The sequence below is a fragment of the Gavialis gangeticus genome, unplaced genomic scaffold, assembly GCF_001723915.1.
Source record: "Gavialis gangeticus isolate Ggan-Ray unplaced genomic scaffold, GavGan_comp1, whole genome shotgun sequence".
In the NCBI taxonomy this organism is placed as follows: Eukaryota; Metazoa; Chordata; order Crocodylia; family Gavialidae; genus Gavialis; species Gavialis gangeticus.
The window spans coordinates 21,238,407-21,254,372 of record NW_017728996.1 but is presented as its reverse complement, the minus strand read 5'-3'; the positions used below and the strand labels follow the sequence as shown (position 1 = coordinate 21,254,372).

The following is a 15,966-nucleotide window of genomic DNA, read 5'->3' as shown; positions in this document are numbered from 1 at the left end:
TTCTTACTAAGTCCTTATTCTTAAGTACCCAGAAATCAGGTGACTTACAGACTTATAGAGGGTGAGACCTGTTGGTATAGTAAGACATTCCAAAGATGGATTGGGAGTCCCTGTGCAAGGATGAAATTGTGGAGCCTGTTGTAAGCCGTGCCAGGAAGATGTGCATGCAATCTGTATCTTTCTTGTTAGAGAAGAATCCAGATGTTTTTAAGCAGGGTGGTTTTTACTATGGAGGTGTGACACACAAAAGAGCTAGTAGGAGCCCAAACTTAATTTCTAGTTTTCACTCTCTGACATTGACTTAAATGAATGTGAAATAAGCAGTAGGAAGCAAATCCTTCAGTTCATATGTAAGTAGCAACAAAAGCAGGGACAGATCAGGGAAGAGGGGTTGGTAGTGCATTGGCTCTCATTTGATTTGTGTTCCACTCAAAGTGTAAAACAGCAAACAAAAACAGGGAGGGGAGGGATAATGCTGAAGGCAGGCTGAGCTGGGTGTTTGTGCAGTGCTCAGAAGCAGAAGGGAGTTGAAAAGAGGCGGCAAAGAGGTAAATTATTATAGTAACCCTTTCCTGGGTTATTTATTGCAGCAGATGACGGAAGCTGTGGGGCTAGGGACAGACATTACACGTAAGCCAGTTAAAGTGATCAGAAACTGGTTTAAACCTGTAACAGAACTGATGTTCAGTGCACATAAACCAGTTTGAAAATGGCTGAAACTGGTTTGAGATAAACCTTGGTAAATGTAGTATCAGACTTAATTGACTTGGTCAAACCAGTTTATGCTATGTCTGTCCCAGACCCCTTACTGGTTTAAGATAAGCCAGACTCCCCCAGCATGCTCTCTGGGCTGGGTGGGGCTCTGCTCCACAGCAGAGCTGACTCCTCCCCTCTGCTCCCTGGCTGGAGCTCCAGCAGAGACTGCAGGCACAGCAGGGTCTGCCTGACTTCCCCCTGCCCTACCCTCTGCTCCCCACTGCCCACTGCTTAAGCAGGAGTCCCCCGCCCTCCCATCTCCCACAGCACAGACCCCAGACTCATGGACCCTAGGCATGTGGTATGCTAGCTAATGCCAAAAGGTGTATATGTGTGTGTGTCTCTCCAATTTCACTGGGACAGGCAGACAGGACAGTGACTGCTTAGGGCTTTTTGGAGCTAATCAACTGGTCAGCTGGTAAGCTGTTTAAGAAGAGTGGAGAGAGAGATGGAGAGAGGCTATTGTTTTGTGGATGAGGTGATAAACACTGTTATCAGCCCCGTGCTGGCTTGCTTGTCTGTCAGTTTGTTGCAGACAATATAAAGAAGCAGGGAAGGAGATTGAAAAGCTCTGTATCATCAGCAGATGCATGTACGACACCCCACCCCTTCCCTCAGAGTCCTAGCAGGGGGGCTAGAGTCTGGCAACACTCCCACCCCTTGAGCAGCCAGTGGGGAAAAGCCTGGGACCATGCAGGCAGAACTCCCTAATCAAAGCATCATGCCAGGGCCTGGCCATGCCCTCCTCAGCTCAGCACTATGCAAGGGAAGGGAGGGCTGTTCTAGTGCCTCTCAGCTTCTAGCCTAAGCCACTGGAGGTATGCACTTGAATTTCCTTAGTCCAAAGAGAATGCCTGTTCAATTACAAACCAGTTCAGCCTAGTCAGGTTAGATGAACCTGCAAAGATTGAATCAATTCAGGCTCAGGCTTTTTGAATATCTATCCCTAGCCTGGGAGGCTGAACTAGTAGTGCAACAAGGGTGGCATAAAACTGACAATGAGTGGGTCCAGTGGAGTAAAGCTACTGCAAGCAGCTGAAGTGAGTCTTCTCCTGGCCCCAACTGTTTCTGTTTGTTAAGGGTGGAGTGCTGTGGAAACCAGCTCTGGGCATGCCAGGGGGAGGGAAGACAGTGGAGGAGAGGGAGAGCCATTACAGCCCTACCCCCACGTGCCCTGTAGTCTGGGGCTATAAGGAAAAGGGGGAACTGTTTGAGAGGGTTTCTAAGGAGAAGGCTCTCCCGTGGTTTGGATGGAGGGTTACAGGTACCAAGGGGATTTGGGAAGGAGGGGGGCCTGAGGGAAAGAAGGGTGTGGGTGAGGAAGGCCTGGGGCATCATAGGGGTGATGGGTGGATGAGGTTCAAGCTGAAGAGTGTGGTTGGGGCTGTGGGGATAATATGGGATATGAGAGGCATTGGGTGGGGGGTAGGGTTGAGAGGGTGTGAGGGACTTTTTGAGTGACTAGAGGAGGAAAGAAAGGGCTCAGTGGGTTTGGAGGGGAATGGTGAGTTGTTGGAGGGCTGGGCTGTGATGGCAACAAGTATGTGGAAGGTGCAGTGGGTTCATGGGACCAGTGAGGAGGCAAGGTAGGATTCAGTGGGCGGTGAGAGGGAGGGTGGGGTCTGATTGGGCTTGGGGCACAATGGATGGGGCTGAGCATGGGGAATATGTGGGATAACAGGGGAAAGAATAGAACCAGGGGGCATTCAAGGTGGCAGGGCAATGCATAAAGGGCAGTGAGGGGCATTTTGAAGCCATGGTGGAATACTCTGAGGTGTGGGGTGCCAGTTCGGGGTTAACAGCTGTATTCCCCTGGCACCAGGTGCTTGCCGCACTCTGGCAATCAGCCCCTTCCTTCTCACCCACCACTCCCTTCCCCTCAACTCCCCATCCTATTATATTTGCTTTTGCTTGGATCTTAAACTAAATAATGTAGTCCTAGCCCCCTAGCACCTTAGTAAAGCTTCTGGTTTCTTTTTAATGGGAAAACAAGTGTTGTGTTATGTAGTGATGCACTACATCATCTGCACTCCCTTTTCAAAATCCTAGATCTGCCCGTGGGTAAAACCTGCACTGGATTCAGGAGGAGGTTTGCTACAGTTGGAACTTAAGGCCTGGCCACCTCAGGCATTTAAATTTCCCCAGCCCATATATGCCTTTTGGCTCCTGATCCATTCTGGTATGTCAAGTGGCAGCACAACATTGAGGCAAGGACTGAAGATGCAACTATTATTCCCTTGTTGTCTTTAGGTAGAAACAGACATTGCCTGTATTGCATTTGTGATGCCATAACAATGTTTATGGTGGTACATATGGTGAGCAAATAAACATCCCTGCCCTTTATCTTGCAACATCAGTGGCTGCAACAAAAGATAGTAATACAGTGTGCTACTTGGTGTCCAATATCTACTGACTGGTGGGAAAGTGCAAGCAGCTCAGAGCTACCCTTGCTTCCAGGCACCCAGGGCAGGTGCCCCAGGGACCCAGTCCTGTGCATCCCAGGATCAGGACCCTCAAGGCGCTGGAGCACCTGCCTGGCTTTCCTTGCTTACAGAGAGGTGCAGGGCATGTCTTGGTAAGTGGGTCAAGTCAGGGTTCCCTACTTAGTGGAACCCTCCACTCTGGGACCTGCACTGATCCATGCCTCACACGGAGGTGCAAGTTAGTACAGGGGGGCAGTGCAGGAGAAGTGGAGTCACTGACATTCCAGGACCTGTGCTGAACCATGCCTCCACATGAAGCACAGTTTAGCATGGGTCCAGATGTGGAATGGCGTAGAAACCAGGAAATTCCTGGCACTCCATGCCTCTGGGTCAGTGCAGGTCCCAGCATGGAGGCACAGGGTGCCAAGAACTTCCCCCCTGCCTTACCTCCTTGCCAGGACCTGTGCTAGCCCATGTTTCCCACAGATGCACAGGTCAGTGTGGGTCCCAGATTGGAGGCACAAGGTGCCAGGGATTCCCTGGTTCCTGCACCACTCTGTGACTCCCACACTGCTCAGTGCCTTCACAAGTCAGTGTGGGGAATCCCTGCACAAGGATAATACATCCTCCATTGCCCCACATCAGTCAGGGACCCAATGCAGGACAGAGGGTGATGTGTGTCACCCAATAAAGCTGATCAGCTGCGGTGGGACACATCCTGCCACAGCTGACCTGCTTCAGCTTAGCAACATCTGTTTCTACCCCTTGTGTCAGGATGGTTTATTCACAGCCTGGCCTGAAGCAGTTTTGCAATCCACCATTCATGCAAACACAGTAGAAAGTACTTTATAGTCATTCCACATCCAAAAATTGCAGAAGGGTCAAATTAATGAGCACAAGCCTGAGAAAGTTAAAAAATGTTAAAAGCCCTAAACCACAGAAGGAGGCAGGACCAGGTATAATATGCACAGTCATTAAAAAATAAATGTTGACAAAGTGGCAAAGAACTCTGTGTTACTGACAGATTGCCCATGTTTTTGGCAGTTATTCTGGCATATTATAAAAGAGGAGAAGTTACTATGGTGACAGGCATGACTACATTATGCATCCTCTACTATACAGAGCAGATTTTGAAGAGATTTTCTTTTTATTATTTTAGCAATTTGTCATATTTCCATCTGAAGAAACCAAGGAGTTAAACTGACTCCAGTGAGAATTTTTCTTAAAAATTGGTTTAGATGGATGTCTGATAAAGCAATAATAGATGACATTGTCATGAGAAACTGTAAACAAGGTCAAAGATCTTGTACGTTTTTTCTTAATTGGCAAGTATAACAGCTCTGTTTTGCTAAAAAATACATTTTTAAGTGAGGGCACATTACAAATGCGCCGTAAGACCTCCAAAAGAATGGCATAGATTTCCCAGTTCTCAGTTCTAAATTATCATTTGCTGGATGGAGAATTTTAGTGCAGAAGATGATCCTAAAGAATTCCAAAATCCTTCAGTTCTTCCATTTCATTAATAAAATATGGAACAATTTTATTAAAATTGCCAGTGTGTATAATTCCTGATAAGAAGAGATTTTATGGATTGCTTTTTTCAGAACAAGGATTTCCAAAGATTAACACTGTGTCAGCCAAAGGGAGCAGAAGGAAGCGTGTCATAATGGCATCTGGAATTGGTACCAACATAAGTGTGATACATGGTGACCTGTTAAGGATTGGTATGTTGCCGGGGTTTATTTCTTGTTTTTAGAATGAAAGGTTTTGCTAGTAGCAGTTTTATTAAAAAGGAAGGGACAAGGTCAAGAGTGTCACTGGTTTCCTAGAACATGTTTGCTGTCCTTGGCCCATTCTGCAGGCCCAGATGTTTTAGAGGAAGGCAGCCAGAGAGAAAGAGATGGATTCTGAATTTTTATTTAAGAATTTTTCAAAGCAGTTTTTGTGACTGCAAAGTTCATCCAAATGAAATGCCACTGAGCTGAGGTAGAGAAGTTTCTCTTTCAGCTCTGCTTGAAAATGATTCGGGATTGCCTTAGCTTCTAGGACTGTTTTTTAATTTCTCCATCTAAACTAGTAACTTTATTTTCTATGTATAGTGGTTTCTATAATGAGATATGTAACAACTTGTATTGGCGCATGTATGCCCTTAAAAAAACCACTACATTTGCCCAGCATAAAGGCTTGGGGTGAAATTATGGCTCCACTGAATGCAATGAGAATTTTATAATTGATTACATTTGGGCTAGAAGTTCATCCTTGGTTCATAAAGAATATAATATAGTTTCACTTAGTGACAGAAAACTGTAAAGAATTGTGACAAATATGCAGAAGACCCTACATTTTAGTTTATATAATAGATACTCCGTCTGAGGTACTCAAGACCAGTTTTGGTTGTATTTCTGACGTCTGTGAATTACTGTAATATATGTCCATTTCTTATCTGCATTGGTAGAAACTTCCACACACCTGTGCACAAATAGAAAAACTATATCCACTAAGGTTAGAAAGATACTAAAATGTCACTGATTTTCAGGTTGTCCAGTGCATCCTAATCACAGAAATATGATTCGGTGGGTCTTCAGAGATCATCCAATTGAGGAAGCAAAGGATTTGGAATATAGAACTCTGGTTGGGGGACGTATCCTAGAGGTGAACACTGTCTCTGGTCAATTTGCTGGACAATACAGATGTTGGACTTCATCTAGTGTAAAACCATTGTCTGTTTGGGTAAATGTCAAGAAGGAAGGTTTGTTGAAAATTCTATGACAAATTCTTGAATTGTTATAATATTTAATGTTTTAAGGACTTTACAGCTTTATAGCTTATTTTTTATACATATAAAATAATCAGTCCCCAGGTCTATAAACACTAACACACGTGCCTGACTTTATGCATGCAAACACTATATGAAGACAATAGGTTTTCTGTATTATATGAATACTCATTTCATGTATTTATTTTGCTATCAGTAATCAAGAAGCTAGGAGAGTTCACTGACTTGCTGTGTTACACAGGTACTAAGTAAGACCAGTTGTATGACTTCCTGAAGTGGAAGTCTATATGTTTTGTTATGAGGATGGTACTCCAACTCAAAACAGTCTTTAGAAATTAAAATGAATAACTAATGAATGTTAGATCATTTAAGAAGTATATAAAAATGAATTACAATAATTGTAATTTATGAAATGTAAAACTATTTCAAAGATGCATTATAATGGCGTCATAATTTATGATTTACAAGACTGATTTTTAACTTTATTTATTAATGAATCCAAGTTAAAAATTACCAGATCCAAGAAAGATGCATCTAATCCCCCAAAATATACATAAAGACAGATACCAGTCAACCCATATCAATGTCCACAGAAGTCTTGTGCTCCTTTCCCCTCTCCCCGGTCCCTGACAGCTTCCTAATGCCTCTCTTGATGTTAAGCTTTGTATTTTTTTATCTTTATGTAATAATTCATCCCCAACTCTTCCCCAGAATGCTGCACAAAACAATCCCACTATTCTTCACTCATCTCTACTCCCAAATCTCAGATTCATTGCAAATTCATTCCTAAGTGTTAGCTCATAGAACTCGTACTGCAGTATTCAAAAACATTTATCAAATGTTCAGATTTGGAGGCAGGAAAAGATTCTTTCTTAGCAAAATTCCAAGAATATCAGCCTGATTTCCAAGTGAGCATCTTTACGCCTTCTCCCTGTAGAACACCTTCCCTGATAGGGCATTTTTCCATTACTAAAATTCCCAAACTTTTTAAAACCAGGCAAATGCATATGATTTTCCGTGATATTTGTAATACATTACTCTGTATTTCCTATGGGTTGTACCCAGGGAATACTCAAATCCTATGTTAATGTTGTTCAGGCATCCAAATGAATCTTAATTTTTAATGGTGACCAAGAAGGCCCTGATCCTGTATTTTAATATATCTACACAGAGCCCTGTTTGCTTCAGTAGGCTATGTAGTGTAGGGTTGGAGCTTAACACATTTTTGTATTTATTAGAGAGCTACTTTACATATACTCTAGCAGAAAAGTAGCCCCCATCTGTGAACACTTTACTGTGACATTCATAAGTCGTTAAAGTGCCATAGAATTCAATTATATAATATACTGAGATTATTGTGTTTATCTCAGAGTGGTTTCAGCCATTTTCAAACTGGTTTATGTCACTGAACATCTGTGCTGTTACAGGTTTAAACCAGTTTCTGATCACTTAAACCAGTTTATGTGTACTGTCTGTCCCCAGCCCTTAGCATTCTCCTGATGAGGACTTACTGGGTGAGAATGTAAAAATCATTCGAGGGAGTTAGGTGCTTAACTCTCAGACATTCAATGGGACCTGGGTATCTACATTTCTTAGCTGCTTTTACAGAAGGCCTTCTTTGGTGGTTTTTGCACAGTGGATATATGGAGGGCACTGCTGTGCAGTGTCATCCTAGTTAAACAAACAGTGAAGTCTCTGCCTTGCTGTTGCAGTCAGTAAATTTAATCATTTCTGCTTTGAAAAAGGCCCTTTTGTATTATCCTAAGAAACCCAGAAATAATAGGGAAACATTGAAAAACAATGAGTTAAATAATTCATTATATGCCATAAGAGTGAGACTGTGGACACAGCTGGTAGCTATCAATTATTCTTGGTTATTACAGAAAAATATGACTCCTTCTGTGATCACATTAAAATCTGTCAACATTGCATAGTACTTCATCTTTTACTGAGTGTCAAAAAGGAGGGCAGGGAAATCATTTGGAATTGGGACCAAATATAAAGGCAGTAATTGTTGGAGATGATCAGTCTTAATAAAGAAATTTCTTTTAAAAAATAGTCCTTTTTCATCTTGCCAGATGCCTTAGTGACAAATTATTTATGGATAAAATGCCTTTTCTGTAGTTTTAGTACAGGCAGAATTCTCTTAAATGTTACAGTTATGTGAAGTATCTGGTGTAGTGATGAGCTTTCTGCAGAATCAGCTCTTATAGAACAACAGGAAACATGGAAAGCATTATTTATCATTTCCTTTTTTGATGCTTATTGTATAAGGAATGTTATTAAAGCACTCAAAGTTGATCATCAGTTTCTACAGTGAGTAAAATTCTACCCCTCTCTGCACACATTGATCCCATTGACTCTCTGAGGAGTTATATGTATACATCTGAGGACAGAATTTGGTCCTACGTGTTGGAGAGAAACTCAGTAAAACCAAATTCTGCTCCTGCTTATGATCTTTTATCACTTTATGAGATTGTTTTTCCCACACTATCTGGTTTACATGTAAACTGACATGGTGCATATACATTTGTTACAGTTACTGTCTGTAATGGCCTCTCCCACTAAATCCTATTTGCATTTTCTTCTCCTATTAACAGGCTATAAATGGGAATATGCCGAGTGGAGCCCTTGCTCGGCTAGCTGTGGGAATTCAGGGGCCCACTTCAGAAAGCTGCAGTGTGTGAATTCAGATGAACAAAAAGTGAATGAATCATTGTGTGATGATCGTCAGAAGCCAGTGGTTAGTTATCAGTCCTGCAACATGTATGACTGCCCTGCAAGGTAAACCTTTCCCTACCATATTTCCAAGTGTCTTGATAGTCTCTTAAACTATGCTTATAAAACCCTGAAGTTGTTTCCATTTGTTACACCATCATTTTGCAATATACTTTTTATCTAGTCCCAAGTCCTACAGCAAAAAGAATTGTTATGGGGAAACTCTAGTACCTTGCATCTCAGGAGACTGAATTAGGCTCTCCATGTTGACATACCCAGCCTTGTGGGGTCTTTGCACTCAGGGGTTAGGGGCAGAAGTTACACATAAATCTGTTTTAGTGATCAGAAACTGGTTTAAACCTGTAACAGAACATAAACCAGTGCACATAAACCAGTTTCAAAATGGCCAAAATTGGTTTGAGATAAATCTGGTTGAATGTAGTGTTAGACTTAACTGACTGAGTTTAAGCTAGTTTATGCAATGTCTGTCCCAGACCCTGTCCTGGTTTAAGTTAAACCAGAGTTCCCCAGCATCCCAACATACCCTCTGGGCTGGGCTGTCTGCTCCAGTGGAGCAGGGATGGCCCTGCCCATCTGCTCCCCTGCCCAAGCAGGGACAAGAAGGGGCGGGGGCCTGGCCAGACACTAGCTCTGGAAGGGAATAGGGAAGAGGTTTATTCCCCCTCTCTGTCCCCTATGCCATCAGCACAGATCTGTCAGGGATTTCTCCGCTCACTGCTCCAGCAGCAGGGGCATGGCCAGCCTTGGCAGTAGCCTGGAGTGAACTGGCAGGGAGGAGGTTTAATTCCCTGCTCCCTGCCCCACCGGCATGGACCTGAGCTGGGGTCCACTTGCTGGCACTCCCCCCTCACTGCTGCAGCGATGCGGGTGTGGGCACGGCCAGATGCTGACTGACATGGCCCCTGAGGCAGAGGAGGCCAAGAGAAGGCATTATTTCCCCCGCGGGGCAGTCATAGCTGCTGGGACTGCATGGGACAAGCAGCAGCGGGGGTGCTGAGGGGGACTTGGAGGACTATGGCCACCCCTTCGAGCCCCTGTGCCATTGCTCACTTGATGCAGTCTGCAGCAGCTCCGACCACCCACTCCTGCTCCGACCCACGTCATGGTGTGTTCCCCCCACCCTCCTGCCAGGAAGAGGCTCATGCTCCCCAAACACCATGACTGAGGATGCTGCCCCCTCGCTGTTCCAGTGGCAGGGGTGGGAGTGCAGCCAGAGGCCAGGTGGCAGGTCCCCTTAGTCAAGGGGGCAGGGAGGGACGTTATTCCCCACTCCCTCCGGCATCTGGCACAGGGAGTAGGAGGGGGCTTATTCTGCCACTTGCCTTGCATAGGCAGTAATTGGCAATGGCATTCAGGTCAGGCAGACCTTGGCTGCAGCCCCCTGGGGGCAGAGGGGGTGGAGGGAAGAATAAACCCCCTCCCTGTCCCCTTTGCCAAAGGAAGCTATGCTGGCTGGCCTCTGGCTGCGCCCCCACCCCTGTCCCCACCAGCAGCGAGGACGGAGTGCTGGGCAGACCCCGGCTTCGGTCCATGCTGTTGGGACAGGGAGGAGGGGATTAAACCCCTCCCTGACCAGTTCACTCCAGGCTACTGCCAGGGCTGGCCACGTCCCATCCCCAGCCCAGCTTCCCTGCAGCCAAGGGCTACTCTAGCACCTGCTTTGCACCCCCCTCTCCCTGGCGCCTGGCCTGAGCCACTGCAGGCATGTGCCTGCATTTCTAGAGTTAACACTGGATGTCTATTCACTTGTAAATTGGTCCAGTCTAGGCTAGTTAGACTAATTTGCAAAGATTGAATCAATTCAGGCTCCAGCTTTTTGAATGACTGTCCCTAGCCCTGGAGAACAAAGTTAGGGTGTATTCAGCAGCAGGAGTGGTACCAGAGATGGCAGCATGTTCTGGCCATCTCATCTTTCTGCAGTGTCGCCCACCATAGTATCTCAGCCTTTCAAAAGGTGTTGTAGTTCCATTCCTGGCCTACACACCACTGCCTTCTGGCTGAATCATTTGCAGTTCCTTTAGGGATTATTCTTAGGATAAAAATATCGCTGTACCATGTACACAAATACCACAAACTTTGGCTGTAAAATCTAAAAACTCATCTTCAATTTTACCACTGCTTGCAAAGGCCCTTCCAACCCATTAAGGTGCTGCTCCAGGCCTTCAGCAAGATCACTCACCACCACTCTAAAAATAAGTGTTTTGCATGTTTTACAGGGAAAAGGTATCTCCTGTTGTCAGCAGTGTAAAAGCCATGAGGGAGGAAAAGCTCAGGCACACATTTTGGAATCGTCTGTCACTGGAAAATTTTAGAGGGAAGTGCTAAATCCTTAACTGACATTATGGCAGAGCAATTGCCAGTAGTCTTAAAGTCTGTATTCTTAACTGAAAAAACACATAGCAACAGATAAATATCAGAAGAAATTTGTTTATATTTCATTATTAGCAGCCAAAAAACAGATCACTCTAAATTGTGAGTCTGAATGCAGGCCAGCCTGTAACAAGTGGATTTGCTGCCAATGGAACAATACTAAAATAGAAATAATAGTCTGAAGGAGTTTGAAAAGCCTGGACTCGATTTTAGGTTCTCCTCTAAAATCAGGCCAATTGAAGCAGATGAAAGGAAGAAGGAAGTAATGAGAATACCTGGGGCACCAGTGCACCTCCAAACAATTAATAAACTCTGGCACGCACCTTCACACTGGACCCAGAGCCATTACAGCCAACCCAAACAGTTAATTTGGATGATAAAATATACCGAGACCGTAGTTCTTACTGACTGTAAAAACTCACCAAAGTGCTCTACTTATTGTTATAATGGCCCTATAATTGTTTTGCACAGAATTATTAGAAATTTTCAATGCTTAAATATACTTAGACTTATGCACTTGTTCACATGATTTGAAAGGTTTGTTTCCATGTCTGCCATATTTAGGTTTTGCTATCTTTAAATCAGTGTGTTAGAGAGTAATGAAAATGTTTAAGGTTATGTTTCCCTAATAAAATCTTTTTTTAACCCCCCCTCCCCCCCCCGTGTCTTTTATATCAAAAAGATACCATGAATGTTCTGGAATGGGTCTTGCATAAGCCATTACTGACGGGAAAAACTCTTACTCCTTCCCATTGTCTCCAGTATGGTTGCTAACCTGTGAAGGGAAGTAGCATGTATTTGAATCTTCTACTCCCTCGGCCTGATTTCATCAAAAGCATTTAAGCATATGTTTAGTACATCTCTGTTCAGCAAAGCATGTTAGTATGCACCTACCTAAGCGCATTTAATGGCTAATGTATGTGCTTTGCACATCCAATAAGTGCTTGCCAAGCTGGAGTCTCACTGTATTTGGTACAAATGTTGAACCAAATAATATAAAGACTAAAAGATGGGGGGAAAGAACAGATACCTGATTTTTAAAGGAATAATCCATCCCAACTAGATAAATTACATGATCATGAGAACTCATTCATTGTAGAAGAGAATAGGATAGTGCTCACATTATCACAATTATATTACAAGAAATATCCTAATCTCTAGTTCAAGACTGGATTTAGAAAAATATTAAGCAAAATAAATTGTGTGACTCCTGTTCCCATTGAATATATTCATGGTCAATACAAAGTGTTTGGTTCAATCTTTTATATAACAAGCTCTTTACTGTTATATACAGGTTATAGCTCCTGTTGAAACTAAACTGTAGTGAATAAAGTAAGTTCTGTTAAGATGTTTAACATGATAAAATGCGTAATTGGATCACAGTGGGTAAAGTGCCAGGAGATGCATGCCCAGAGTCACATAAGCAGTGTTAGAGCATGTGTGTACCCAAGCAAATCTTTGGAATATTGGCAGTAGTATATAATGGTGGGCAATGACAGAAGGGAGGCAGAGTGAGTAGATGAGGGTATACTGCTGGATAGAACTGCTTCCACAATCCCTTTGGCTGGAGGCAATATTGCTGTTTTCATGGGTGGAAGTGTGTTGCTTGGCTGTCCATAGAAAGTTTATTGGGTTGTCAGCAATACAGGATTTGGAAACTAAATCCAGGGGACTCTCCTTCAGTCACTTGGGGACCAGATCTGTGGAACAGTGTCCCCACCAACATTTACAAAGGAAATTTAAGTGAATTGTGGCACCTGTTTACATTAAATGTATTTGGATTGTTACACCTCAGTTTACAATGTGAGATGTGGAAGAGTGAATCTGTTTTCATTGCAGTCAGATTATCACAGACTCCTAGTTGTTAAAGCCAGAAAAAGCCCATAATAATGATTTAGTCTGACATCTTGGATAACTTCACTCAGGAATTTGTGCATCCAAACAGTTTTCAACTTCAGCCTGAGCGAGCGCATATTTGTTAAAATGATGTACTTTAAAAATCATCCCTGGAAAACTTGGCTCAGAAGAAATGATGCTTAGGCACTCAAGTTACTGACTCATATTTTTCTCATAGTAAAAGGATTTAGGCATCTTCCTAAAACCCACAGGTGAAATAATTAGCTCATTCAATTTTTATTTGTAAAGAGTTTGCAGCAAGATTCCCTTGGGTTTGCACTGTTTTCTTATTTATTGTCCTTATGTTTATTTGACTTTTCTAGGTGGGTGACTAGCTCATGGTCTGAGTGCTCTGCTTCATGTGGCAATGGATTTTATCAACGGCAAGTAACTTGTCGTCAAGCAAAAGCTAATGGCACTATACTGATGCTGCCACCAGATGCTTGTGTACAGAAAGATCGTCCTCTGGGAAGGAAACCATGTATAGTGCATTCATGTACGGAATGGATAATTCAGTCACAGGGACAGGTAATCTACTGGCTGAAACTTTTGATTGGTAACTCATTGTATTATCAAAACACAGCTGTGCCATTATATATCACAATCTGTAAATTTACATTTTAGCCTCCATACTAAGTAGTTCACCTATTACATGCAGATTTTGTAGGTGTTTCTTCATATTGTAATATGAGTTCTTCTTCATTTTGCAGTGGAGGCCACAGTCAATAGCAGTATTCAGTTGTGCTAGACACTGAACACAGGCACACTGGAAAAGCCCTAAACGGTATAATTACTGTCACTGTTTGGTTTACTTCATCCATTAAATGAAACACACTATGGTGGTGTACTGGGCAAGATAGTTGTAGGTTTTATCTGATAATAAGCCAGTCCTGCAGAGAAAATGTAAAACAAGCTTTGAAACTCTGGCATTAGCTATACTTAGTTTTATCATTTAGTCCATTATTTTGTATTTCTTTTTTCATGCTAGGACATTGGTTTTATTTCACTCTTACGAGAACAAATGTTGCATATCTATATGCAGCACTACTAGTAGCTGTGAAATCCCCCAAAGTCAGGTATGTACATACACTTTAGTGATAGGTACCACTTCCCCCTCCCCCCCAGTTCCAGCAGGCAGCTGTGGGGAGGGGGGTTGGTGGGCAGGGCTGGGGAGAGATCGCCTGCTGGCTCCCCCCTCCCTGCAGCTGACAGCAGGTGGGTGGGGGCATTTGCACAGTAGCCAGTCAGGTGTGGGCTACCAATTGGCTGGGCTTGACTACCTTTGTGCCTGTCCAGCATAATGGGAGGTGCACATAAGCACCCCCAGCCTCCTGGCCTGGGCCAGTGCAGGCATTCCTGTTTCCTACCCCACTCATGGCAGAACGTGTGTTCTGTGAATTCCTGATTTGTTCTTTGCAGCTTAGAGACATTTGCAAAGTTTTGATGGATTCTACCTCAGGCTTCTCGCTTGTCTGTACGTAGCCCAAGTTACTACCCCAAAGAGCTTACCATCCATGTATAAGACAGGAGATGGGAACAAATTGGGGAAGCTCAAGGAAACAATGAGACTGTTGATCAATATGATAGCCCAGGGGTTGGCAGCTTCCAGCATGCGTGGTACATGGAGACATTTTTTCTGGCCTGCCAGGAGGCATGTGAAAAAGTTGTTTAATTTTTTTTTTTAAGTTGCTGCTCTGGGCTCTTGTGTGCAGCCACAAGTCCCAGTGCTGTGGCAGGCACCAGTGCGGAGCCAGGGGAACACAGGCAGGGACACGATGTGTACTCTACTGCCCACGCCCCTTGCTCCCAGGCACTGGCTGGCCCCTGGAAGGAGCTGAGGGTGCACAGGGCTGGGGCTGGGGCTGGGGCTGGGGCAGGTGCTGCGCAGGGTCGCTGCCCTGGAGGCTTCCAATAGGTGGCAGAGCCCTGGGCCCAGCTAGGCAGGCACCCTTTCCCACCCAGGGCACCACTGAGGTGCTGAGGCCAGGTGCCTGGGATAGGGTCTGGGCAGCGTGGGGGGAGGCATGGCGGGCAAGCCAGCCCAGTTGGGCCTTAGGAAGGTGGGAGCTGGGCAGGAAGTGGGGGTTGCCTTGGGGCTCTGTGGGCTCGAGCTGTGGTGGGCGGGCAGGCGGGGGTGCCCAGTGGCACCTGTGGTGGGGCCTGGCCCGGCTCTCACAGCTCCTCAGGGATGGACTGCAGCCACCCTGTGCACATGGGGATGCTGTCTGGCTGGGGCAGGATGCCGGGCTCGGGGGGCTTCTCTCTCCAGGATCGGCCTCCCTGCACGCTGGGCACAGTGCAAGCAGAACAGAGCCATCCCCAGTGCAAGGGCCTGGCCGCGGGAGCCCCCTGGTGTCTGGAAGTAGCCACCATGGCTGCCCCAGCCTGCCCAGGCCCCAGCCTTGCCCATCCGCACCTCCCCTCAAGGGGCAAGGGCTGGGGCAGGCACTGCAAAGAGCTGCTGCACTGCAGGCTCCTGGCTGGCTCGGCCCTGAGCACCAGCTGCAGCGGCTGTTCCCAGAGCCCAGGGAACAGGCTGTGGCTGCAGCTCCCACTCACGATGTACCCGGCATGCACAAAAACCAAGCAGGGAGCTCCCTGGGCCTGGTGTCCTGCCCCAGCCAGGCAGCATCCCTTCGTAGGCAGGGTGGCTGCACACCATCCCCACAGAACTGTGCAGGCCAGCTGGGCCCTACTTCCAGTGCTGCTGGGCCCCCTTGCTGTGGCCTAAGTAGTGGAGCCCTGGGACAGCCCCTGCTCCCCACCTGACCCCAGCTCTCCTCCGGCTGCAGCCTCCCCAAGGGCCTGGCCAGGCCAGCCTGCCCGTGGTGACTCCCCCGGTGCCTGCTGCTCCCTGCTCCTCTCTCCCTCTCTTCCCCCTCTCATCACAACATGCTTAACAAGAAAAAAAATTCACAAGTACAAAGGCAGTACATGAAGTTTTATTTATTATCACCAGGTTTTGAATTTTTAGTATTTACTGTAAAAAAAAAAAAAAAAAAAAAA

The 15,966-nt window shown here is 45.2% G+C and overlaps 1 protein-coding gene across 2 annotated transcripts in view; it reads left to right on the top strand.

The window, feature by feature from the left end:
- Window positions 1-15,966, top strand: part of ADAMTSL3 (ADAMTS like 3) — a 433,784-nt gene that overhangs the window by 400,580 nt on the left and 17,238 nt on the right. The window contains exons 24-27 of one of the 2 annotated variants that reach the window (XM_019504116.1): window positions 4,784-4,903; window positions 5,716-5,928; window positions 8,556-8,739; window positions 13,284-13,488. In XM_019504116.1, coding sequence (XP_019359661.1) covers window positions 4,784-4,903; window positions 5,716-5,928; window positions 8,556-8,739; window positions 13,284-13,488 — 722 coding nt within the window. Of the gene's footprint in view, window positions 1-4,783; window positions 4,904-5,715; window positions 5,929-8,555; window positions 8,740-13,283; window positions 13,489-15,966 lie in introns of those variants that run through there. The other variant, XM_019504117.1, reaches the window with a different exon arrangement.